The sequence below is a fragment of the Scyliorhinus canicula genome, chromosome 14, assembly GCF_902713615.1.
Source record: "Scyliorhinus canicula chromosome 14, sScyCan1.1, whole genome shotgun sequence".
NCBI classification, from domain to species: domain Eukaryota; kingdom Metazoa; phylum Chordata; class Chondrichthyes; order Carcharhiniformes; family Scyliorhinidae; genus Scyliorhinus; species Scyliorhinus canicula.
Genome location: NC_052159.1, coordinates 57,088,775 through 57,116,400, shown reverse-complemented (window position 1 = coordinate 57,116,400; position 27,626 = coordinate 57,088,775). Strand labels below are relative to the sequence as shown.

The 27,626-nt window shown below is 43.2% G+C and overlaps 1 protein-coding gene across 2 annotated transcripts in view; it reads left to right on the top strand.

The window, feature by feature from the left end:
- The first annotated feature begins 1,115 nt into the window (after positions 1–1,115).
- Positions 1,116–27,626, top strand: part of mphosph8 (M-phase phosphoprotein 8) — a 116,550-nt gene continuing 90,039 nt past the window's right edge. Inside the window, exons 1-3 of one of the 2 annotated variants that reach the window (XM_038817982.1) lie at positions 1,116–1,409; positions 12,738–12,884; positions 24,308–25,336. In XM_038817982.1, coding sequence (XP_038673910.1) covers positions 1,305–1,409; positions 12,738–12,884; positions 24,308–25,336 — 1,281 coding nt within the window. In that variant the 5' untranslated portion in view covers positions 1,116–1,304. Of the gene's footprint in view, positions 1,410–12,737; positions 12,885–24,304; positions 25,337–27,626 lie in introns of both variants that reach the window. The other variant, XM_038817981.1, reaches the window with a different exon arrangement.

Genomic DNA, 27,626 nt, shown 5'->3' with positions numbered 1-27,626 from the left:
CCAGTGCAGACTTGAAGGGCGAAATGGCCTCCTGCACTGTAGTGATTCTATTATAACATTCAATTTATATTCATTACTTTGTGTTTGGCGACGTTCATAACGCTCTCTCTTTCGCTCTGTCTAATCCCGGCTGAAAGATCATAGAATTTACAATGCACAAGGAGGCTATTCTGCCCATCAAGTCTGCATCGGTCCTTGGAAAAAGTACCGGACTTCAGATCACAACTCCACCCCGTTCCCGTAACCCCGCCTAACCTTCTTGGACACGAAGGGCAATTTAACATGGCCAATCCACCTCATCTGCACATCTTTGGACTGTGGGAGGAAACCAGAGCACCCAGAGGAAACCCACTGTGTCTGGGTTTCTTCCAGGTGCTCTCATTTCCTCCAAATGTAGACCAAATGTGTGCAGGTTTGGTGGATTGGCCATGATAAAATGGTCCACCGATGTGCAGGTTAGGTGGCTAGGTAGTGCTCTTTCAGAGGGTCGGTACAGACTCAATGGGCCGAATGCACTCCTTATGTACGGTTTCCAGCCCCTTTCCCTGCCCCCCCCCCTCCCTGCCCCCATACAATTTCCATTAACTCCATTGTAAAAAAAAGACAACTAACTGCATTTTCTTTCCACGTTACCCCAGGCGGGGCACAGACAAACCTGACGAAGCACTTGAGACGTTTTACTGGGATAAAGGTGTCAGATAAATGCAAGTTGTTGCTGCGGGCGAGGTTTTAATATGTTTTTTCAACGATAGGGCTTTAATTGGTTGAACTGAATGTCATTCAAAAGACGTTAGGTTATGGTTTGTGATTAAAGCTGTAGAAAATATTTTATTTGACTGGATGTGGCGGCTGCGCATGTGTGTGTGGGTGGATAGGGGAGGGGGAGGGGCAGGTGGCGAAGGGAGAGGTGGCGAGGAGGGAGGGGCAGGTTGCCAAGGGGAGAGGGGCAGCTGGCGAGGGGGGGCAGGTGGCCTAGGGGGGGAGGGGCAAGTGGCCTAGGTGGGAGGGGCTGGTGGCCAGTGGGGGGAGGGCCAGCTGGCAATGCCCTGGGGGAAGGGGGCGGGAGAGGGTAGGGACGAGAGATGGATTCCCATTGACGGACGATGACGGCCACAATGGTTGACTATCGTGATCTCCTATTGGTTACTTGCAGTGTCAATCAAGACAGATTTCATTATGATTGGTTCTAACCGACGTCATTAGCACCAACAACATCCCTCCCCCAGTCTTCGTTCCTTGTGCAGTTTTTTTCCATACTCGGCCCCTTGGATCGGGTGTGTTGATCATCGACTACGTTCACGATCATGGCGGCGGCGGAGGAGGCGGCTGCGGAAAAATCGGATCAAGAAAGCGAAGCGGAGGAAGATGTGTACGAAGTGGAGAGGATAGTTGACATGAAGGTTTCCGAGGTGAGAGTTATTTGAGAGGCTGTGGGGGAGAGTTGCGTTTTATTGAACATGGAGCTAGGCGGTGTGTGTGTGTGTGTGATGGTAAAGTGAGGCCTGCGGCCCGGCTCCCCCCACCTGCCCAGCGCCTGGAACCACAGCACCGCTTTGCTCTGACACTTTCCCCTCCATACCCATCCAGTGCTACCACTGGAGGTAATGTTGTGGGAAAAGGCCAGGTCCATTTCCGCGATTTACATTTCTTCAGTACGAGATTAATCAAAAGTTCCTGACGAACTAGAAGACAGCAAGTCGATGCTAATCGTCTCCTAATTAGTGTCATTAGCAAAACGCGAGAGCAAGTTTTAGTGCAACCGCAAAGTAAGTCAGTACTTTTAGAAATAATCCGTACTGTTTCATGAAGTAAACATTTCTTCATGACCGAGTTCAAGCAAAGTTTTACGCATTGATTACTTTGAACAAAATTGCCGTTCAATTTATAATTGTGCCATATTGCAAACGTAGACAGGGTTAGAACCTAAAATAGTTTCCAGAAGTATTTTGGAGGATCACCGTCCCTATTTCCCCCCCTTCCTCACCCTTGGGGGATCTCTCTCCGCCCCGAGCAGCACTGGAGAGGGGTGGGGTGGGGAGGGGGAGGGGGGGGGGGGGGGGGTGTGCCTGTACCTGTGCCACCCTCCCTGTGCCACCTCAGCCACCAAAACCTTGTAGGATGTCCTGCCCTGTTCCCCTGGAGAGCATCCCTCCTGTTGTCCCATTCCCTTCCCTGCCTAGTACATGGGGTTTCTCTCCTTGGGAGGGTCACTCCTCCTGCCCACTTTCTACCTCTCTTTGCCCCATGGAGGTTATCCATGTCCCTTGGAGGTTATCTATGTATAAACAGGTTGGTGTCTGCCACTGATCTAACCACTCACAGTTGACAGCTAACATGTGTAAAAGACATCTGAGAAGACTTGTCCAATTATTCAATTTTTTTCCCTGCCACCCTCTTAGCTGGCTTTTCCAGGAGGCATGTATTCTTTGCCACATGCTGGTATTCTTGCATACTGTGTTGTCATAAGCAAAGCTGTTTTTTGAACAATTCTATATTCCAAGTGGAGCATAATGAATATTTATGTATCCTGGTCAATATTTTGGCTCTGATGGGGAAATACAGTTGGTTATCTTGTATTAGAAGCAAAATGTCCAAATATTCTGGTTAACTTTCTGCAAATATAGATTCTGTGCCAACCATTGTATCGTTACATGTCTTGCACTAAGCATATTCTCCTCCTTAATCAATGTCTATTTAACTTTTTCGTAAAGGCACTATCACAAATATTGTACAAAATATTATTGCTTGGGTGTAACAGATTGTTAACTTCCTGGGCTGCTAATGGGCGGCATGGTAGCACAGTGGTTAGCACTGTTGATTCACCACTCCAGGGTCCCAGGTTCGATTTCTGGCTTGGGTCACTGTCTGTGCGGAGTCTGGACATTCTCCCCCGGGTGCTCTGGTTCCCTCCCACAGTCCAAAGATATGCCGGTTAGGTGGATTGGCCACGTCAAATTGCCCTTGGTGTCCAAAAGGGTTAGGTGTGGTTCCTGGGTTATAGGGAGGGTGGAGGTGTGGGCTTAAGTAGGGTGCTCTTCCCAAGGGCTGGTGCAGACTTGACGGGCCGAATGGCCTCCTTCTGCACTGTAAATTCTGAGATTCTGTGCATGGATGTGCCTTGGCTCATCATTTGGTCAATTTGTATTTTTACCCATTATTCTATCTCCATTTACTTTTGAAGTTTATTTACAAGTTTTGTCAAAAGAATGAAAAAAAAATTTCTTTGTGTACAGAGACCACTGGTTGTTTAGATAAAATGTAATGATGATGGTGTCCAGGTTCTGACACAATTGAAGTTCACAACATGCTTCCAGTGGGGGCTTAGTTTGTGAGCCTATATTAGAGCTTCCCTGACAAGCAAGACTTCTTGTCAGGAACATTAAAGTCTGAAAAATTATCCCAGTTCTTTGTGATTCAAAGTTGCTTTATTTGAATGGTCCAGGAATTCAAAATTAGATGTGCTCATTTGTTACTTGGAGTTTATATTACGTAACTCCAATTGTTAGATCATTAATATTTTGAAATATTAGATGTGTGGCGTAATCATGAACTATTACTAATAATCGTGAGCCAAGGATTAATTGGCAGAGTTTGTAAGCTATTCCAGAAAAATAGATTTACTAAGTACAAACTTCAATATTTAATAACCCTGTTTTATTTTATTTTGTTTATCTGCCTATTACTCCATCTGCTGGATGTTGCTCTCACCAGTAAAACACTTATTGCTGCTTTTAAGTGCAGCTGCAATTTTATTTTGGGAGGATTGCAGTTGAGAAGAGTAGTAAATCATGTCCATGAAATATAAAAGTTCCCTTTTTTTATGATTTATCTACCAGCTTCCCATTAAGTAATAATACTTTTGTGGAAATGAAGACTCTACAAGGAAGAGGAAATTGCATTTTTATTGAAGAGGGGAAAAAGGCCTGATGGAGGCATGAAGCACGTTTTATATAGATAAAGTTTAAAAAATCTGGTGTTGGTACAAAGATCTGTACCGTGCTTACATATTTTTGTTTAAGAATGTCCTTCAGTTAATATTAGCTGTTTTAAGTAAACCACACTTGCCTACTCTTGGGCGGCACGGTATCAGTGGTTAGCACTGTTGCTTCACAGCTCCAGGGTCCCAGGTTTGATTCCCGGCTTAGGTCACTGTCTGTGTGGAGTTTGCACGTTCTCCATGTGTCTGTGTGGGTTTCCTCCGGATACTCCGGCTTCCTCCCACATGTTCCAAAAGATGCGCTATATGGTAACTTGGACATTCTGAATTCACCCTCTGTGTACCCGAACAGTTGCTGGGATGTGGCGACTAGGGGCTTTTCACAGTAACTTCATTGCAGTGAAGCCTACTTGTGACAATAAAGATTATTATATTATCTTGACTAAATGATTGCTTTTTAACACAATTTTTACATTGGTTTGAGCACAGGAAAATGTAATCGGAAGATTTGGAACCAGTGGGGTATTAATTTATAAACTGAACAGGTGTATCTAAATGTTGGAATGAAAATTAAACTAAACTATGAAACATGCTGAAATTTGGCCTTTTTGGGGGGCAAAATGATTTTTGGGTGTCAACAAGGAACAGATTGTACTATCAATGCATGTGACCTTTGGGTTGTTCAGTTTTGGCTAGAACCTGGCTTTTTTTGTTTCCTTCCCCACCCTTCTCAACTGTAGCTGTTAACAAGTTGGCTGGCACTTGCTAGAGCTGATGTTCGGCTCAAGTTAAGAAAAACTAATCCAAATATTTTTTAAAAAATCTTTTCATCGACCCAGTGTGTGTGGAAAAGTTTTGACAAAGCAATTGAGGGGAAAAGCTATCTGGTTAAAACAGATCAACATTTCTGTACTTTGTAACCATTTTGTAATAAATTTAAAGCTTTATGATTGTTTGGAGAATGATTATTTTAAAAGGTGAGGATGGAGGGCTGGTGGGAATTGGCTTGCAATTGGACTATAACTACTATTTTTTTGTGTGTACCAGGTCAAGAAAAGTATAATCAAGGAAATTAGAACTTTTTTTTCATATCTCCTTTCAAGTGTCCACCATTATTCAACTTACTTTCTGATTTTTCTCTATCTTTCCTTGTTCAAAGCAGTTTAAAAAAGATTTGAGTAACAGATCAGGTTACTTGATACATTCAGATATACACAAATAGTTTTGGAACTGCGTTACCTGTAATATTTTAATGAATGAGTGTTGCATGATGAGTGGTTTTACTGTGCATCATGGGCAAGCCAAGACTTACACTTAATGCCTCAATTTGTTATAGGAAAGAAACCGGTGATAGACTTTACTGCTGCTAGTGTGGCAGGTGTACTGGATAATTGGTTTTACTGAATATGTTGAACTTATTGCTGCTTGTGAACCTTTGCCCAAAAATGATATAAAAGCATGCACCAATAATGGAATCATAGGGTACAATTTAACGTGACCAATCCACCTACCCTGCACATCTTTGGGTCGTGGGGGCAAAACCCACGCAAACACGGGGATAATGTTCAAACTCAACACAGACAGTGACCCGGGGCTGGGATCGAACCTGGGACCTTGGTGCTGTGAGGCAGTAGTGCTAACCACTGCACGGCTGTGCTGCCCCTATGGAATCATTTTTGCACTACAACTTTGATGGGATTACAGTTTAAATCAAGTATGTTTCAAGTACAACTTGGAATCCTCAAAATATCCTAATGCATTGTAAAGCCATTGCCTTTAAAATTCATGTTGAGTAAGTAGGAGTTGAATTTCGTGCCAGGGCATGTCACTTGTAAAACCTGATTATCAGCAACAGTGGGGGAATTGGAGACCATCAGTGTTTTCTAGTCAGTTGCAGCTCAATGTTAGTACCTTGGTCAGTAGTTTTCGGGTTCAAGTTCTGCTCCCTAGAGTTGAGTACAAAATTCCCATTGGCACTCCAGTGCATACAGTTGGAACACAAGTCCTGTGCCTCCTCAGATGGATTTAAAAGATCCATGCCAATATTTTGAAGAGCAGGGGAGCTCTTCACAGTATGCTTTTTAATATTTTTCTTTCAACCAAGATCACAAAACTAATATCTAGATTTAGACCATAGAACAGTAAAGCACAGAACAGGCCCTTCGGCCCTCGATGTTGTGTCGAGCCTTGTCTGAAACCAAGATTCCCACTCCCTGTCATTCTGGTGTGCTCCATGTGCCTATCCAATAACCGCTTGAAAGTTCCTAAAGTGTCCGACTCCACTATCTCAGCAGGCAGTCCATTCCACACCCTAACCACTCTTGAGTAAAGAACCTACCTCGGACGTCTCTCCTATATCTCCCACCCTGAACCTTAATTATGCCCCCTTGTAACAGCTACATTCACCCGAGGAAATAGTCTCTGAACGTCCACTCTATCTATCCCCCTCGTCATCTTACAAACCTCTATTAAGTCTCCTCTCATCCTCCTCCGCTCCAAAGAGAAAAGTCTTAGCTCCCTCAATGTTTCCTCATAAGACCTATCCTCCAAACCAGGCAGCATCCTGGTAAATCTCCTTTGCACCCTTTCCAATGCTTCCACATCCTTCCTATAGTGAGGTGACCATAACTGCACACAATACTCCAAATGTGGTCTCACCAGGGTCATGTACAGTTGCAGCATAACCCCACGGCTCTTAAGCTCAAGCCCCCTGTTAATAAATGCTAACACACTATAGGCCTTCTTCACGGCTCTATCCACTTGAGTGGCAACCTTCAGAGATCTGTAGACATGAACCCCAAGATCTCTGTTCCTTCACATTCCTCAGAACCCTGCCGTTGACCCTGTAATCCGCATTCAAATTTTTCCTATGAAAATGAATCACCTTGCACTTATCAGGGTTAAACTCCACCTGCCATTTTTCAGCCCAGCTCTGCATCCTATCAATGTCTCTTTGCAGCCTACAACAGCCCTCCACCTCATCCACTACTCCACCAATCTTGGTGTCATCAGCAAGTTTACTGACCCACCCTTCAGCCTCCTCCTCCAAGTTATTGATAAAAATCACAAATAGCAGAGGACCCAGCACTGATCCCTGTGGTACAGCGCAGGTCTCCAGTCTGAAAATTTTCCATCCACCACCACCCTCTGTCTTCTATGTGATAGCCAGTTCCTTATCCAATTGACCAAATGTCCCTCTATCCCACACCTCCTTACTTGCTTCATGAGCTGACCATGGAGAACCTTCTCAAACGCCTTACTAAAATCCATGTATACGACATCAACTGCTCTACCTTCATCTACATACTTAGTTACCTCCTCAAAGAATTCAATCAAATTTGTGAGGCAAGACTTATCCATTAAAATTTAGGTTTTAGATTTCAATTTATTGTCATGTGTACCGAGATACAGTGAAAAGTATTGTTCTGCGTACAGTTCCGGCAGATCATTCCATGCATGAAAAAACATGGGACATACAATAAATACGTAATATAAATACCTGGACATCGGGTGGAGCATACAGAGTATAGTGCTAACAACAGTAGAGAAGATATGTAGACAGATCAGTTCAGTTCATAAGAGGGTCATTCAGGAGCCTAGTAACAGTAGGAAGAAGCTGTTTTTGAATCTGTTGGTGTGTGTTCTCAATCTTGTGTATTTGCTGCCCGATGGAAGAGGTTGCAAGAGGGAATAACCTGCATGGGAGGGGTCTTTGATTATGCTGCCTGCTTTCCCAAGGCAGGGTACTGTTTGTTGGTGGGTTTTGAAGAAAATGTGAAAAAGCAGACTAAAAACATTTTAGAAAAAAGAAATGTGAACCTGTCGATCAACTTCACCTCGGCACCATTGATGCAGACAGTGGTGTGTACAACACTTGGCTACCTGAAGTCGATGACCAGCTCATTCGTTTTGCTGACATTGAGGGAGAGATTGTTGTCCTTGCACCATGCCACTAATCACATGGCTTTTTGTAGAGTCTTACTGTGTGTAAGGTGGCTACCATTTTTTTTGCATTACAGCAGTGACTGCACTTCAGAAGTACTTAATTGGATGTTAAACACTCTGGAATATTTCAAGGCCATGCAATGCATTATATAAATGTGAAACCTTTCTTTCTCTTGCTTTTTCTCCAATTTGGTGGGTGTACAAAACCATAATGGTGATACGTAGCTGTAGTGAACTGGACCTCTATGGGTTGATTTGGATCTCTAACCATGCAGATAGTTGGTTCCAATAAAACAGAATTGAAGGGATATAAATAATTCAGACTGACACTGGATTCTGGGACTGTCATCTGAGCCATTTCCTTTTCCACAAAGGATAACTTCTGCACATCCATGAATTTATTGTTTTTTTTAATTCTTCATTTTAAACTTTGCCCTTTTTCTTGCTGGCGTATTCATTCCCTTTCTTGCATTTTGTTTACCGTGTTATCCTTATTTTCTTATTCCTTCTGTCTTTTATTTCAATTTCCCTCATAAGCAGCTCCCTCAGGGTTCAAACTGAGGGGATTACATAACATGAGAGCATACAAGAAAAGTTCAAGTCAGGAATCAACTTATGGAAGATCAGTGAAATGGTTGAAGTATACAGTAACAACAGTATAAAATGCTAATTATTGACAATTCCAAGTACCTTGCATTATAATGGATACAAGCTGAACCATGAAACTATCACCATTCACTAATAATGAATGCCTTCAATGCATCAAGTCAGTTTGCAACTGGAACATGGAGTTGCAAGGTGGCAACGGGTGAGAGAGACATGTTTTGTGTAGTGCAGATTTCTTTACTCATCACTCATAACATCTGTTCTATTTTTGGCATTGAATGCTTGCATCCCAGATATGTTTAAAAAAGGAGGTAGGCAGAAAGCAGGAAATTATAGGCCAGTGAGCTTAACTTCGGTAATAGGGAAGTTGCTGGAATCTATCATCAAGGAAGAAATTGCGAGGCATCTGGATAGAAATTGTCCCATTGGGCAGACGCAGCATGGGTTCGTAAAAGGCAGGTCATGCCTAACTAATTTAGTGGAATTTTTTGAGGACATTACCAGTGCAGTAGATAACGGGGAGCCGATGGATGTGGTATATCTGGATTTCCAGAAAGCCTTTGACAAGGTGCCACACAAAAGGTTGCTGCATAAGATAAAGATGCATGGCATTAAGGGTAAAGTAGTAGCATGGATAGAGGATTGGTTAATTAATAGAAAGCAAAGAGTTGGGATAAATGGGTGTTTCTCTGGTTGGCAATCAGTAGCTAGTGGTGTCCCTCAGGGATCCGTGTTGGGCCCACAATTGTTCACAATTTACATAGATGATTTGGAGTTGGGGACCAAGGGCAATGTGTCCAAGTTTGCAGATGACACTAAGATGAGTGGTAAAGCAAAAAGTGCAGAGGATACTGGAAGTCTGCAGAGGGATTTGGATAGGTTAAGTGAATGGGCTTGGGTCTGGCAGATGAAATACAATGTTGACAAATGTGAGGTTATCCATTTTGGTAGGAATAACAGCAAACGGGATTATTATTTAAACAATAAAATATTAAAGCATGCCGCTGTTCAGAGACTTGGGTGTGCTAGTGCATGAGTCACAGAAGGTTGGTTTACAAGTGCAACAGGTGATTAAGAAGGCAAATGGAATTTTGTCCTTCATTGCTAGAGGGATGGAGTTTAAGACTAGGGAGGTTATGTTGCAATTGTATAAGGTGTTAGTGCGGCCACACCTGGAGTATTGTGTTCAGTTTTGGTCTCTGTACTTGAGAAAGGACGTACTGGCGCTGGAGGGTGTGCAGAGGAGATTCACTAGGTTAATCCCAGAGCTGAAGGGGCTGGATTATGAGGAGAGGTTGAGTAGACTGGGACTGTACTCGTTGGAATTTAGAAGGATGAGGGGGGATCTTATAGAAACATTTAAAATTATGAAGGGAATAGATAGGATAAATGTGGGCAGGTTGTTTCCACTGGCGGGTGACAGCAGAACTAGGGGACATAGCCTCAAAATAAGGGGAAGTAGATTTAGGACTGAGTTTAGGAGGAACTTCTTCACCCAAAGGGTTGTGAATCTATGGAATTCCTTGCCCAGTGAAGCAGTTGAGGCTCCTTCATTACATGTTTTTAAGGTAAAGATAGATAGTTTTTTGAAGAATAAAGGGAGGGTTGTGGTGTTCAGGCCGGAAAGTGGAGCTGAGTCCACAAAAGATCAGCCATGATCTCATTGAATGGCGGAGCAGGCTTGAGGGGCCAGATGGCCTACTCCTGCTCCTAGTTCTTATGTTCTTATATGTCTTTGCTGTTATGTAGGTTGGGTAAAGAACTTGCATTCCACAAAAGCTGGAAACTGTACTGGAATAACTAGTGGACTCATTAAAGGAATTCCAGATTGCTGTTATTTGTTTATTTATGTACACTCTTCCTGTTGACCTGTGAGGGTGCGTGGCAGTGCAGCAGTCTGGAAGTTAACATGCAGGCCACGCTCTATGATATAATTTGCACATGAATGGCAGTAATAAAATTTTTTAAAGGAGCTACACCCTAAACTGACTACACACAACTAAAGTTTAAAGGGAATCTTGTTTACACAATGGTGACGTAAGATTTTTTGCTGCAGTGCACCTCCCTGCCTTCTACATTACCTGCCCACAATGGCATGCTCGTGTGGAGCGACCATGAAGATGCTGGATTGCTGGAAATTGAATGTTGATGTTCAGGAGTTGTTTTGACATAGTTTTGCCTCATAGAATCAAAGATATGGGGTATCTTAGTGAAGGGAAAAGATGACTAGAAGATTAGAGATTGGTGCTAGGTGGGTGGGAACTATAATTTTCTGGTCACCAGGAGCATCACAACATATAATTGGGGCAGTACAAAGGAATTAGGACACTAAAAGATTTGTTTCTTGGGGTCATTTTGCGGGATTGAAGAAGCTGGGAGCGAAGTATGGGCTGCAGAAGGGGGAAATATTTAGATACATACAGGTTCGAGACTTTGCCAGAAAGGAGATAAAGAGCTTCCCAGTAGAGCCAGCTTCCACATTGCTGGAGGAGGTGCTGATGACAGGGGAACTGGAGAAAGGGATAGTATCGGTGGTTTATGGGCTATTTTGGAGGAGGAGAAGGCGTTGCTAGAAGGGATCAAAGCAAAGTGGGAGGAAGAGTTGGGAGAGGATATGGAGGAGGGTAAACGCCTCCTCCTCGTGTACGAGGTTGGGGCTGATACAGCTGAAGGTGGTGTATAGACACCTTACAAGGGCGAGGATGAGAGGGGTTAGAAGATATATGTGAATACTTCCGGGGGTGGGGGGGGGGGGGGGGGGGGGGGGGGGTCATATGCTTTTGTCCTGTCCCAAGCTGGAAGATTACTGCAAGGAGGTGTTTAGGGTAATCTCTAAAGTGGTGCACATGATACTGGGCCCGGGCCCTCGGGAGGCCATATTTGGGGTGTCGGACCAGCCGGGTTTGGAAAAGGGCACGGAGGCAGATGTAGCCTTTGCCTCGTTGATCGCCCAATGTCTGTCCTGTTAGGGTGGAGATCAACCTTTCCACCCTGGCGTGGCAGGGGGTCCTGCTGGAATTCCTGACTCTTGAGAAGGTCAAATTTGAACTGAGGGGAAGGATGGATGGGTTCTACAATTCATGGGTGTTTATTCATTATCCACTTTCGAGAATTGGATCACATCGAACATTAGGGGGGGTTGGAGGGAGAAGGTCTGCTTGTGTTAATGGTGACTATGGGTGATTCCTGATTCCTTTTTGTCATTTGTTTATGTTAACATGCGGGCTAATGTTTGGGGGTTTGGTGGGAGGATGGGATTGTTATTGATATGGGGATTGGCATTACATTCGTTACTGATTATTGTTTATTGTTGGGTGTAAATTTGGGAGAAAATGTGACAAAGGAGGAGAATTTAAAAAATATTGTGGCAGTACCGAAATGAGCAGCCAGTAAAGTTGAACTAAATGGGAAGGCAGGTTTCTAAACTGAAGGCAATTAGACAGTGGGTTGCTACATCATTTGGCTATTGATGCAGTGAAAAGGAGGATTTTAAAAGGATGCAGGGGTAATGGAAGAGGATGCCAGGACCAAGGACTCCAATGCCACCTGAGTTTCTCCTATTTGCTTGTTCATGGTTGGCTTCCTGATTCTTGAAGCTCTTGCACAGCACTACCAAGATGGCAGACCTCCGAATTGGAACATTCCTGCTTCAATGGAAAAACACCCCAGAATGGCAATTTGGGGTGGGGAAGGGGGGAGAGAGAGAGAAACTTCATGTCATCCAGAGTTGGACAAAATCCCACATGACAGTTGTGGGGAATGAGGAATGTTATAGGTGGTAAAAGCCGATCCTCGGACATTTGGTTTTTCCGGTTTAGTGTATGTGCCAGGATTGTTTTGAAATTAAGGAACCTGCAAATAAGGGGATCATGAAGCAAATCTATTAGTTGTCCCTAATTTACAGGCTTAGATGTACTTGAATTGCAACTGGACTTGGAACTCTCTAGAAAAAGATAATTCTTATCCCACAAAGTGTGTCATGAGGTGAATATGTATCTAATATTTTGATTTATCCATCACTAGATGCATGTATGTGAAGGCATTTTATTAAAGGAGTAATTCAAATCTTAAAATATTTGAATTTATGGGCTATTTTAATCCTGGAATTATGAGACAGTTGATTTGCTTTTAAGATTTATTTTAAACTAACTTAATTTGATACTACTGGATGTTATCTCGCATTCAGTATCTGGCAATATTGTCTGGTTTGGCAGTTCATATCTAATATGGATTTGATTTATATTAACAGGGTCAAGTCTTGTACAGAGTTCACTGGAAAGGCTATTCTTCTGAAGATGATACTTGGGAACCTGAGGCCCACCTGGAAGACTGTACAGAGGTGTTACAAGTGTTCAAAAGAAAAGTGACCGAAAAATCGCCTGTGAAAGACAGTCGGGTGAGACTAAAGTTTATACAGGCCATTTTTACCCCTTCACATTCTACATCATCATCTAACCCAGGGGTGGGCAAACTTTTCCGTGCAAGGGCCACATTCAGAAATTCACAATTTTACAGGGCCGCATAGTATATTAAGTAAAATAATTAATATTTAAAATAGCCAAAATAAAAGGTTTTTAAAGAAAAAAAAAGCAATTAATTTTTATTAATTAATATTTTAAAGTAGAAACTTTACATGAAACACATTTATTTGAAAAACAAAGTAACTCAGTTTAAAGAAAAAAAACAATTACCGTATATACTCGCGTAACATGCGACTTTTGAGCACCTAATTTGAAGCCTAAATTTCGGGGGTCGCATGGTACGCGAGATACAAAAATTGCGGGTGTGAAGTGCTGGCCAAGATAAGTCAAATAGCATCCAGTAGTCAATGAAACTGTTATACAGGTATTTATTTTTGAACATAATAATATATGAAACAGGAAAACATTGGTTATTTAACATTTATTAAAATGTAAAAACATCATTAAAACAAACTAATGCAGGTAAACTAAAATCCTTCGAATTCGCTTTCATTGTCATCGTCAAATAAAGCTTGGAATTCTTCTTCATCGAGGCAGTCGTCATACTGATCATCTTCCAGGTCTTCAATATTTTCATCCTCTTCTCCTACATCTTCGAATAAAGCATCATCTTCACTTCCATCCAAAGCATTTGCAATTCCACATTTTTTAAATGCTTTAACGATCAAATCGCCATCTATCCCAGCCCATGCCTCTTTTACCCACAAACACAATAGAGCCAAATCCGGAGCCTTCATATTCCCTCCCTTCGTAAATGATTTCTCTCCTTCCATCATCCAGTCATTCCATTTCTTCCTTACATTGTCTTTAAATAGCTTATTGATGGATACGTCAAGTGGCTGAACGACGCTAGTCAAGCCAGCTGGAACGATCGCTATATCGGTGTTCGCCTCGCGAACAGCTTTCACAACGGCATCCACTCGATGTGACCTAAACATATCCCAAACAAGTAAACTTTTTTGGCGTAGTAAACCACCTGCTCTTGATTCCCAAACTCTCTTCAGCCAAATAATGCAGCCATTATCGTTCATCCAACCTTTTTCATGGACATGGACAATGATACCACTTGGAAATTTTAGCTTGGGCATTAATTTCCGTTTGAAGATGACCATTGGAGGAAGTTTCGTCCCATCTGCCATACACGTTAGTACAACCGTAAAATGTGTCTTTTCATGCCCTGTAGTTTTGATAAAGATACTTTTTTCGCCGACTTTATTAACGGTTGAGTTTGATGGCATATCAAAATTCACGGGTGTCTCATCCATGTTTCCAATGCACAATAAATTATAGCTGTTAGCTTTGCGATGTTTGATAACAAATCTATGAAAACTTAATACTTTTTCTTCTAATTCTTTTGGGAGTCTCTGTGCAATTTTTGTTTTTCTTCTTAACACAAAGTCATGTCTTTTCATGAACCGTGTACACCATCCGGGACTTGCAGTAAACTCACGCATGTCCATGTTTCTAGCTTCTCGTAAAGCATAAAGTCTTATTTTAGATCGTGTTATTATGTAACCATTTTCCCGATTTTCGGACACCCACTTTGAGACTTCATCTTCTAACTGCGGCCAATTACATTTCGACCCGCGATTTGCACATTTATAGGAAGGACTTGCCATCAATTGTTCTTTTTGCTTTCTCCAGTTTCGGACACCGCTTTCTCCGACACTAAACAGGTTTCCAGCTTTAACATTGTTGCTTTGTTCCGCTTCGGCAACAACTTGCAGTTTACATTTGGCTGTATATTTCTTCGCTGATCTTTTCTTCATTTTTGCTAAGGGTCGATTGTGTCACCTGTTGGGTACCGTGACTGTTTATTATCGGGTTTAGTTCCGTGATTAGAAACAGCAAAACAGCTGTTTCTCATTCGGCAGTTTTAGGCGGAAAGCTTACCTGAGTGTCAGCTGTCATGTCAAAAAAGTGACTCGCATGATACATGAGGTATACCATAAAAGCATATTTTTGGGCCGAAAATTTAGGGGTCGCATGATACGCGAGATCGAAGGATACGCGAGTATATACGGTAATTTTTATTAATTAATATTTTAAAGTAGAAACTTCACATGAAACACATGTTGTGCCGAGCAATGATCCCCCTACTCAAGTCAACGTATCCACCCCATACCAGTAACCCAACAGCCCCCGCCCCCCGCCAATTTATTTTTATTTATTTTTTTTTTATGACTTGATCTTGGTGGGCCGCATAAAGACCTTTGGCGGGCCGCATGCGGCCCGTGGGCTGTAGTTTGCCCACCCCTGATCTAACCTATCCGCAGATCTTTTTATTTCTTTCTCCCTCAAATAATTATCTAACTTCCAACCAAATGCATCCATGCTATTTGCCTCAACTCAATTTATTTAATAGCGTAGCAATTATTTGTGGTGCAATCCGCTAACCTTCGAAACTACTGTAAATGTTTTAAAACTGTTCTCATCGTTGATTCAATTTCAAAGCTATAGAATTTCTCTGGTAAAACGCTTGAACTATTCTGGATTGTTGTGAAATTTGTACTAATGTATCAAATATGTTTTCTGCCTTGCCTTTGTGCGCTTGGCCTATTTTTAGTCCTCGGTGGGGTTTGAAATAAAATGAAGACTTGGCATTGCAATTCTGGGGTGGGATTCTGCCCTACCCGGCGTGACGGGGTCCTGGCGTAGGGGAGTGGCGCCAACCACTCCGTGGTCGGGCCTCCCCAAAGGTGGGGAATTCTCCGCACCTTTGGGGGCTAGCCCCGCGCCGGAGCGGTTGGCACCAGAAGACTGGCGCAAAAAACCGACGGCAGTGGGGCTGGCCAAAGGCTTTCGCTGGTCGGTGCATGCGCGATGTGGGTTTCTTTTCCGCCTCCGCCATGGTGGAGGAGAAAGAGTGCACCCAGGGCACTGGCCCGGAGTCTGAGCGGGGGGCCCCGATCGCGGGCCTGGCCACCGTGGGGGCACCCCCCGGGGTCCAATCGCCCCCCCCCGACCCCGGGGGCCCGGTCGCGCTGCCGATCCTGCCGCCACCAGAGGTGGTTCAAACCTCGGCGGCGGGAGAGGCCTCCCAGCGGCGGGACTTTGGCCCATCGCGGGCCGGAGAATCGCCGCAGGGGCCTCGCCGATCGGAGTGGCGTGATTCCCGCCACCGCCACTTCCCGGGTGGCGGAGAATTTCTGCCACGGCGGGGGCGGGATTTTCGGCGGCCCCATGCAATTCTCCGACCCTGCTGGGGGTCGGAGAATTTCGCCCCTGATGTGTGACTTTTTGGAACAGCAAATTTGTTTCCTTCCCTCAAACTACCTGGCTGAGGCTTAAAATTTGCCTCTAGAGGAAACCTGAGTGATGTAGGAAAGAAACTTTAGTTTACTTACTTAATTTGGCATTTTATGTTACTGGATGGCTCCTCGAACAAAGATTCCCCTTGGTCAGACTTGAATCTAATCTTGTTATGTTGGCTGATTGTCCACTCCCGTTTATGCACCTAACCTTTCACTGATGGATAGATAGGTAATCACTGATCTGTATCAGTTTATTTCTCTACCCTTTTCTCATGTACTTGATACCCTTGATAACAAAAAGCTCTGGACCTTGGTCTTGAAATTTTCAGTTGACTTGGCACCCATAGTCCTTAATATCCATAGTCCTATGTGAGAGAGCCAGATATCTACAGTTCTTTTGTGGAAAGTATGCTTCTTGATTTCACTTGTAAATGGTCTAGGTCTAATGCTGTTATGACCCATGTTCTATCACTAGAGGAAGTAGTTTCCCTGTACTTGAATATTGAATCCCTTAATAATTTAGAAATACTTAACTTTCCAAACTCCAGGGAATAAACATGCTTGCGCAACCTGGCTTCAATGTTTGAACTTTTAAACCCTGATATTTTGTTGAATCTGTGCTGTATAGCCTCCAAGCCAAATATTTCATCATGAATACAGTGCCCCATGTGTAGTCTAATCAAGGTTATGTTAAACTGATGCATCACTTCCCCTTTTGTTTTGCAATTCTAAGATAAAGGACAATGATTCATAAAACGTTTTGTATCTCTTATAGGTACAAAAATGTTTACCATGTACTCTGTTAGCAAGTCAGTACTCCATTAGCAAGTCAGCTATTTCCTTATCGTCCGTTATAATCTGAACTGCATCTGTCTTTAATGGTCCTACATTCTCCTTTGCTACTAGTTGTATTTTTGTTTTGTTAGCTTTGCCCATTTCCAATTATTCTTAAAGTATTTCTTTGCACCTCTTATTCCAATGTTTAGCTTAGTGTTTTGCCAGTCCACTGGCTTTTTTTCTTTTATGTAATCCTTTTTTAGCTTGATCCCTTTGCATTGCTTTTTTGACAAAAGTTGCTCAACAAGTTGTTTCATTTCTGAAGTTATGGGATTGCTTCATACCTGGCACTTTGGTATCTTTCTAGGTGGATGACAGGACAAATGGTCACCCCAAGCCATATTTATCTTGAGGTTCCATTTAATTCGGTTCCATTCCATCCAGCCCTAAATATATTTTCCAGCTCTTGTCCATAGCTTTGTAGATGTAGGTTATGGCTCCAAGTGCATAAATAAGTATTCCTCGAAATAGAGTATACATTTCTGACTCAACACCCTTTCAGGCAGTGAGTTCCAGACTCCCTCCACCCTCTCCGGGTGGAAGCATTTCTCCTCAACTCCCTTCTAAACCTTCTGTCACTTAGTTTCCATCAACTGTACTGTTGGCTTCTCTGCACTGGGAGAAGTTCCTTCCTATCCACTCTGGCCCCATCATAAGTTTGATTACCGCAATTAAATCCCCCCCCTGCCCAACCAAGCTTTGTTCCAAAGAAAATGACCTAATTTTTCCTTCTAACATTTTCTCTTCCTTGCAACATCCTCACAAATCTTCTTTTACACTCTCTAATGCAATCACAATGTGGTGACCAGAACTGTTAATTATGACCCAACTAATATTTTCTATATTTCTAGCGTGACCATAGTTTATGATGGTTGAAAATCTTCTGCTCTGTCAATCTGTCTGTAATCTTCCTGCTTTTATATTTTATGACTCAGCTGATAAAGGAAGGTATATTGTCTTGACGTATCCCTGAAATTAGACTAGGTAGAAAGGGGCTTATGTGGGCATGCATTCCAAGATACTTCAGTGTACACTTTCCAATATCCTCCGATGTAATTGTGGCTTCCTTTCCCCATATACATTGCTTTGTTCTTCGCCAAAATGACATGCAATTGCCAGTTTACTTTCCACCTGACCAGTTCATTCTTCAGTCTACACTTTCATCCTCACGATGAACCCCAAGACCAATTTTCTATCATTTGTAAACTCCTAATCCCACTGACATTTAAGTCTAAATAATTGATTTGCTTTCTACCATCGAGTTAATTTTATATCCAACTTGCCCTTGACCCACAGGCTTCCACCTTTGTGGCCAGCCAACCATGTGATGCCTTGCAAAAAACCTTGCTCAAATCCATGTTATTACACCAAATGTGGTACTCTCATGGACTCTCCTCATTGCCTCCCCTCAAATTCAATGCAATATGATCTTGCCTTGCTGAAATCTATGCCCAGGCCATTACAAATTATTATTTATAATGTCCTTCAGAATTGTTTCCACTAATTTTGTCATCATTGTAGTTAGCTGCCCTAACTCCTCCATCCCTCATTTTTAATGTTAGCAGACCTCTGGCACCTTGCCGAAGAGGATTAGTAAATGATGGCCAGCGTCTCTGCTATTTCCTCTCTCGCTGCTTTTCAACAGCCTGTGATGCATTTCATCTGGGTCTGTCTGTCTGTCTGTCTGTCTGTCTGTCTGTCTGTCTGTCTGTCTGTCTGTCTGTCTGTCTGTCTGTCTGTCTGTCTGTCTGTCTGTCTGTCTGTCAACAGCAGGGAAGAAGCTGTTTTTGAATCTGTTTGTGCGTGTTCTCAGACTTTTGTACCTCTTGCCCAATGGAAGAGAGAATAACCCGTGTGGGAGGGGTCTTAGATTTTGCTGCCCACTTACCCAAGGCAGCGGGAGTCAATGGATGGGAGGCGGGTCAGGGGATGGACTGGGCTGTGTTCATAATCCCTGTACTTTCTTATGGTCTTGGACCGAGCAGTTGCTGCTTCCTTTTTAAAAAAAAAAAAAAAAATAAATTTAAGAGTATCCAATTATGTTTTCTTTCCAATAAGGGGCAATTTAGTTGCAGCCAATCCACCTAACCTTTGCTTGTGGGGGCAGAGGCCCCCTCCACCCCACTTTGGCAGCAGGGTAATGGTGGCCCTACGCCAGGAGAGGGACATCTCCCTGGTTGCGATACTTTCCCCCAGGACCCCCAAGGAATAACTCTCCGAAGACGTCCCAGAACACCCTGAAGAACTCTCCATCCAGCCCTGGAATTTTGCCCCTGGACAGGCTGTCGCGGGCGCCGGTCAGCTCCTCCAGGGTTAGAGGCATTAAGCCTCCCGGCGCCCTCCGAGCTGACCTGCGGTAGGTCCTCCAACAAAACTGTGCAAGCACCTTTGTTGGACGGATCTGGGGAGAAAGGGTGGTTTAGAAGTTTTGGATTTGGGCCCTGACCTCACGGTCTGAGACGAGGGACCCGTTGTCGGCCAACAGTGTACGGAGCTGCTGATGGAACCAGTGTCTTTTTTTTTCCCAATGAGAAGGACCCGTGAGGATCTGGATCAGTGACCTCACGTAAGCGCCACGAGACCGGACTGTTGCAGGTCCCGCCGCACGCCCTTCTTTCTGTACACCAGTCATAGGCCTGGGCCCTCATCGGGCTGACCGAGATGTGACTACAGGTTGAGCACCTCCTTCTCCATCTCCTCGACCCATAGATTTCCTCCTTTGTTGATCCCCTTGCATACTCCTGACAGGAGGTATGCATGTGAGTCTTTCCCACTCCCCACCATAGCCTCAAGGAGGGGAAACCTCCCCGCTTCCTTCTCCAGTCAGTCTAGAAGGGACAAAACGAGCTAAGGAACTGCTTGTCACCAGGTTGTTAAGGTGGTGTCAAGATGAGTGGACACTTGCTCAAAGAAAGTCGTCTGCTGCTGGCCAGCCTGGAGAACATAGACATTCACAAAGTGAAGTACCTCACTCACTCTTCCTTCCCCCCCCCCCCCCCCCCCCCAAATGCCTCCCATTGAACAGGCATCATCTGGGCAATCCCGCTCTCACTCTGCCCAAGGTGTCCTGCTCGGGGTGGCTGCGACAGTTTAAGGGTTGAGATGTGCTTTGCATTTTCCATTTTCTTGTGGAGGCACCTCGGAAGAGAGAGCAAGGGGCATAGTGGGAGGAGGTTGGGGCACCATGGATGGGCTGGTGCCTAATGGGAAACACCTGTGGAGCTGGATGGTGGGAGGATAGGGGAGCAAAAGTAGATCTTCAGCCCGGGAGGGGCTCAGCAAACACACTGTCCCCTTGCTCTGAAAAGAACACAACTGATGGAAGAGAAAAGCTTGGTCCATGCTCTAGGCAGTTGCTGATGGGTGGGAGGACCAGGTCGTGCAGGGCCTGCAGTCTGGGAAGAGCCCAGCAAACAAGCAGTCCAAAGGGCTCTGCTCCCATCGTGGTGTTGGAAATCTTGAAGTCGCTTTCTTCTCCTTCTCTCCTCTGTCCTTTCTTCCTTCCCTCCTTTCTCCAGTCAGTTCAGCAGCAAACAGCACTGGGAACAGGCAGCAAACTGACAAGCAACAGCGAGAAAGCAGCAGCCACTCTCCAACACAGCAACAACTTCTTCACAACTCCGAAGTCTGCACTGGGAGTGCCTGCTTCGGATTGGCCATGCAAAATTGCCCCTTTGTGCCCAAAAGGTTAGGTGGGATTGTTGTATTATGGCAATTGGGTGAGGGTGTGAGCCTAGGTAGAGTACTCTTTCAGAGGGTCAGTGCAGACCCAATGGGCCGTAAGGCCTCCTGCACGGTAGTGATTGTGATAATGACATCAAGGGATATGGGGAAAGTTATTGAAAAACGGCAAAAGTGGTTGATTAGACATGATCTATTTGAATGGTGGTGCATGACCCCAGGCTGAATGGCTTACCCCTGCTATTTTGTTTGTTCCTGACAGTCTAATCGTACTTTACATTATACTAATTTGCTCCTGGTTTCAGCAATAATCCAGAGATTATTACCGTTGTGGTTTTTCTTTGTAATTTACTCCCAGCTATGTTGGTAGTACCCATGTGGACCACAACAGCTGGACCCTTCCCCTCCCACTCTATAAAATAAAAGCAAATTACTGCGGATGCTGGAATCTGAAACGAAAGGGAAAATGCTGGAAAATCTCAGCAAGTCTGGCAGCATCTGTAGGGAGAGAAACGAGCTAATGTTTCGAGTCCGATGACTCTTTGTCAAAGCCTCCCACTCTAGCTTCCTCTCCAGACTTGAGATGTCCTTGATCCTGGTACTGGGCAGGCAACACATCCTTCTGGACCTGTGGTCTTGGCTGTAGAGAACAGTACTCATCTCCTTAACGGTACTGTCCCTTTATTAAAGTACACTCTTTTCTGCCATCACAAACTTTAATGGGCTTCCTGCATTATAATGCTGTGGTCAGTTTGCTCATCCATCAAACTGTTCCCCCTCTCATCCCACAAGTCGCAAGTACATTGGTTCGCATCCGAGTCACAGCATCAATTATTTAGGGGGTGGCACAGTGGCAGAGTGGTTAGCACTGCTGCCTCATAGCTCCAGTTACCCAGGTTCAATTCTGACCTCGGGTGACTGTGTGGAGTTAGGACTTTCTCCCAGTGTCTGCGTGGGTTTCCTCTGGGTGCTCCAGTTTCCTTTCACGATCCAAAGATGTGCAGATTAAATGGATTGGCCATGATAAATTGCCCCTATGTCCAAAAGGTTAGGTGGGTTTACTGGGTTATAGGGATAGGGTGGAGGTGTGGGCTCTTTCTAAGGGCTGGTGCAGACTCGATGGGCCGAATGGCCTCCTGCACTGTAAATTCTATGAACCTCAGAATTTTGAGGGCTGAAGTTTCTCCACCTCCTGGATCTCCATACAATCCTCTTGTGTAGCCACACCCTCCTGTCTCTGACTACAAACCCAGATATGAAGTACCTAGCCTGAGGGGGTTTGACTGCCTCCTGCAACAAAATCCCTAGGTACAGGTGCTCAGTGATATTGTTGATCCTAGCAGCAAGGAGCCAACAAGTGTCTGTGACCAGAAATGCCTGTCTGTTCCCCTAAATATTGACTCGCCTATGAAAATTTGTTTCTGACCCTGCCTTGCATAGCTGGGCCTCCAGTGGTGCTATGGACTTGCTGCTTATGCTCTGCTGAAACAAATGCATTTGCCGGTATTCAAACTGAATATGAGTTAGAAAGCAAGATGCATCTGGACTCCTGCATGATCTGTCTGGCGTTCCCCCAATCCTCTCTGCTTGCACACTTGAGTTGTGGTATGAATACCTCGAGAAACGTGCTACCGTGTAGCTGTCAGCCTTGGGTACACTGCAATGACACCAGCTGCAGCTTAACCTCTGACAGAGCTTCAGCTCTCTAGGTGACTGCAGTTGCTGCACATTTGTCTATTGAAAACACGAGAAGGGTCCTGGATTTCCCACTAGTACAGGATGGGTATTTTCCAGGGCTGCGGTGTCCTATATACCACTATTAGTTGACTATCTAAGCTTTCCAGAAATAAACTTCAGACCTGTATTTTGATCTGGACAAAAAAAAAGCTTGATCTGGACAAAAAAAATAAGCTTGCAAACTACACGCCTATCATATCATGCTATTTCATCTCTGCTTTCCAATGGAACACTCTAACATACCCACAATGAAACTTAAAACATAGCATAGAGTTTAAGACTAAATATCTCTCACTTTGTAATTATGCTTCACTTCCAGCCTTGGATGACTGCTTGTGTGGAGTTTGCACGTCCTCCCTACATAGAACAATACAGCACAGAACAGGCTTCATCGTTTCTATTCATAGAAACATATTAAATTCTAACAAGATTAGACAGGGTAGTTTCAGAAAGAATATTCTCGATGGTCCAGAACTAGGGGTAAACCTTTAGGACTGAGGTGAGCAGTAATTTCTTCACCCAGAGAGTAGTGAATTTGTGGAATTCTCTACCACAGAAAATAGTTGAGGCGTACAAATGTAATTTCAAGAAGGAATTAGATACAGATTAGATACAGATCGAATTAGATACAGATCTAATTCCTGGGGGGAAGGCAGGATCAGGGCATTGAACTCTATGATCAGCCATGATCCTAATGAATGGTGGAGCAGGCTTGAAGAGCTGAATGGCCTCCTTCTGCTTCTATTTTCTATGTTTCCAGTGAAGCTCCATGTAAGTGTGAGGAATAACCTCTTTTGACTGGGCACTTTACAGCCTTCTGGACTTGACATTGAGTTCAACAGCCAAAGTACTTCCGTTTTATTTTCCATGCTGGTTTGTTTTTTTCTTCCTTCTTTATCCTTTGGACAGCTGCTCTCCTGCCCGTCACACTCTCACCTAGGTTGTTTCTTTGCTTGTCCCATTAAACTCCTGTTGGTTTTGTACCTTGAAACCTTTTGTCATTTAATCTCTTCTGCCTTCTGCCTTCCATCCTTCAGACACTTCCTCAGCCTACTCCCTTTCACTTATCAAAACCTATTTCACTTCTAACTTTCCCAGTTTTGATGAAAGATTAGAGATTTGCAAGCATTTACTTTATTTCTCTCACCACAGGTGCTACATACCTTGTTTCCAGCACTTTGTTTTTACTACTATTAGTTATAATCTTTCCTTTCACAATTACTATATTAATTCTGGTAACTTTATTCAATTACTATGTAGTTAAGTTTTTATGATGAAATGACATTTATATTGCATTTTCATGTGGTAACTCCTGGTTTACTTTTGAAATTATTTCCATATCTCGGTCTCAACAATTTGTGCACAGTGATGTGCCATAAATAACAAATGAATAGCCAGATTATCTTTTTTTTTTAAAAGTACTACCGAAGCCCTGCTGCTATTTAAATGCTGTATGACGCTTCTTATGCCTGTCAAATTGAATAAATCAGGACTTTAGTTCAACGTATTAACTGAACGATGGTGGCTCTGGCAATATTGCACTCCCTCAATACTGAACTGAGGTACTGACCTAGATTTACATGATTAAGTCCGTAGATAAATTTGAACTTGCAATCTTCCAACTGAGTTCTCAGCTGAGCCAAGCTGACTACTCATTAAATAATGGAAAGGACACTAGAAGAAAGATAATTAGTCGTATTGCTCTTATAATTCTTTAGCTACATATGTTGCAAATTCCTTGAAGTTGTAATAATTTCTGGTTGGTCATTTCATTTATTAGATGCTTTTGCTGTCACATCTCATCAGTGCCTACGTTTTTGTTTCAGAAGCTTACCTTGGATAAAGATATTTTTGAAGATGAGTCTGCTGATGATTATGGAGGAGTGAAAGAAACCTCCCCACAAAAGATGAAGAAGAAGAAAAAATCTAAAATTGAACTGGACATGAAACATGATAGCCCTAAAATAGACAAAAAAGCGAAATCCAGCAGATCAAACAGTGAAGAACTGAGAGACAACTTAGCAGAAAATGTGAGAGAGACCTCTGAAGATGGTAAAATAAAGAAAAGAAGTTCAACTGAATCTAAGAAACTGAAGAAAAAGCATGTTGATACACAGAGGTCTTTATTGGAACCAGTCACACAGGCTGACTTGCTATCTGAATCGCTAAGCCCTGCTGAAAGCAAAGAACGGAAAAATATGGATTCTAATGATCAAGCCTTTGACAAAACAGCTAAGGGACTAGCAAGACTCGACATGATTGCAACACCAAAAAGATCTCTGGACAGCTCAGAAGAAGATGACCTGGAGCTTAAGATAAAGAAAAAGAAAAAGAAGAGGGACAAAGTGGATAATTCCAAGCAAGACATGAAGTTCCAGAAACAGAAGAAGAATCAGAAAGATTATTCAGAGAAGAAAAATATAAATAAGGAGAATAGCAGTCATAATAAGAAACACAAAAGTCATGAGAAGCGTAAAGAGTACATGTCGTCTGTAAAATCAGATGGAACTGAAATCATGGTTCCAAAATTTCAAGTGGAGGCCAAAAGCAAAAAGTCAGGAGATGGTGAAAACAGTGCCATTCCTAAATCTGATTCTGTGAAAAACTTAATGATAAAATTGAACAAAATGCATAATGTGACTGATGGTTCTCCTCAATCTGGAACTGAGACCATGGTTCAAGGTTCTGAATCTAGTGTAACAACTTCTGGACAACCACCCCAATTCACTGAACCTAGTCTCTTTGACAAGTTAAGGTTGGATTCTGAAGTTAGTAAAGAAAATGTGAAAACAGACAAACCAATCTACTCTGCAACAAATATGGAGGATAAACTGGAAGCAGTTAAAATCCCAACGCAAGTAAGCTTAGAGTTTTGCAATCTGTCCATGAACTGAGCAACGTTTATTAGCAGAAATAAGCTGACGTTCCCCATGCTCATTTTCTAATGTAGTGGAATGTCCTTAATTGCATTTTTTAATGTTGTATAGAGAGATTTAGACAGTTTAATTGAAAAAAAAATTCTTAATGGCTCAATGATTGACGCACAGTATTAATTTAAAGGAATCAACAATACAGACCAGAATGGTCCAGATTTAATTATAACTTAAAGCTGGCTGGGGTCTTTGTCGGGTCTTGAAGCAACTAAAGATTGTGATGTGAAGGGATGGAGAATACAGGAGTTCTTGCAGCTAACAATTTTCCTGTGAGTTCTAGTGGAAGTAAAACTGAATATCTGTTAAGGACATGTGAATTTCAGGTATATACCTCTTGGCTTGGCTTGGTTCAGGTGTTGATTTTTTTTTGTTTGAGCTGCCATTTCATACTTGGGAAGGAACATCTCATTTAAGTTGGACATGAATCGGCTATCTTCCTAGTATCTCTCTTGCATTTGCACTCTCTCCGGGTACAGGCAGTGTTTAACATGGATCTCCGTGGATCATCTGTACTGATGCTGCCTGCATTCATCCAGTTTGCGAAGCTCTTTGGAAAGATTGTCCTTTGCCGACCGTGATTTTTTTCTTCCCCCTCCCAGTGTATGCACAACAATACTGAAATTTAGTCAGCAGAGGGTGAGATTATCAAACTGAAATTATTACTGTGAAATTCTTTTTTTTAAATAAATGTTTTTATTCTCCATTTTCACATCAGTAACTTCATTGAAGCCTACTCGTGACAATAAGCGCTTTTCATTTCATTTCATTTCATTTTCCTCCCAAATTTACACCCCACCCACAAACAGTAAAATACAAAATCAATCCCCTTAACAATAACAACGATCCCATCCTCCCACCACCCCAAACAACGCCCACCTGTTAATATATGCATCCAATAAAACAAACCCTCCCACGGTGGAAACAAAAAGCAAAGGAGAAAAAGAAAAAAGGAGTCCGGGACCGCTCATAGTCACCAGAGAGTCCACCCCCCCCACCCCCACACACACACGCACCCAACGCCGTCCAACCTCTGAAAGAGTGCCGTGCATGATATCCAAGGGTGTAGCCCATACACCCGCACGCAGTGAAACAAACAAAAAAAAAAGAAAATACAGTCATGAGGTTACATCGGCACATGGTCATTTCTCAATTTCTCAGTTCTGCCACAGTCCTTCTGCCTTCGCAAACTCCTCCGCTGCTTCCGCCGTTCCAAAATAAAAGTCCTTGAGCTTGTAAGTCACCCTCAGCTTCGCTGGATATACAATGCTGCACTGCACCTTGCTAATGTACAGTGCCCTCTTCATCCGGTTGAAAGCAGCCCGCCTCCTCACCAGCTCCCTCCTTTCTTTGTTAGAGTTTATAAAACAGCAGTTTTTCCCACTTTGTTTCCCATCTGGGAGAGTGCTTTCCAAGCAGAGTGTGGCTAGGGTAGCAGCTGCTTCTCCACACAGCAATCTTGTTATGGTTATATTGTTTCTTCCCATTGATGTTATGCTACCTCAGTAACCCTTTGGACCAGGCCATTGGTATATAGGTGCAAATTATATTATCTCCACATTGACCTCACCACCTCTACAGTTCTAACAACTATATCTATTCATGATTGTTCAACCCCCCCCAGTCACTTTGGTAAACAGTTAATTTCCTACTGCTAAGCTAATTTGTATATCACGGGGCCCCTTCAAACAGATGCACTTATCAATCCCATTCTTCACTTATTTTATCCAGATTTTATTATTAACCATTATTTTACTCAATTCTTAAATCTTCCTTTTATTCCAATATAAATGGGACCTTTAATCACAATGTATGGCCAGAATTTATTTTGGGGAGGAGGGAGGGGAGGGGAAAGGGGAAAGAGGAGGGGTGTGCATGCCTGATTCAAATCGTAATATTGTGTAGCACATCCCAAATGCTATTGTGTAGTATGTCCCAAAGCCATTGTGCTGTTGATATTTCAGTTGGAGGACCGGGTGTGAGTTGGAAGAGCACTCACTGTCAATTAAGAAGCCAGTTTAAACTAAGCTGCAGTTGACCAAGACTTTGTTTCCTTTGTTTGGTGGGTGCACCAATTTGCAAGCCGGCTTTTACCTTTTTGCTATAACCTCGATCCAGGGCGGGATGAAAGTAAGGGCTCAATTAAAATGAACAAATATGTCTTTAGACTGAGGTCTGTGTATGATGGGGAATAAAAATGGGCAGCACGGTAACAGTT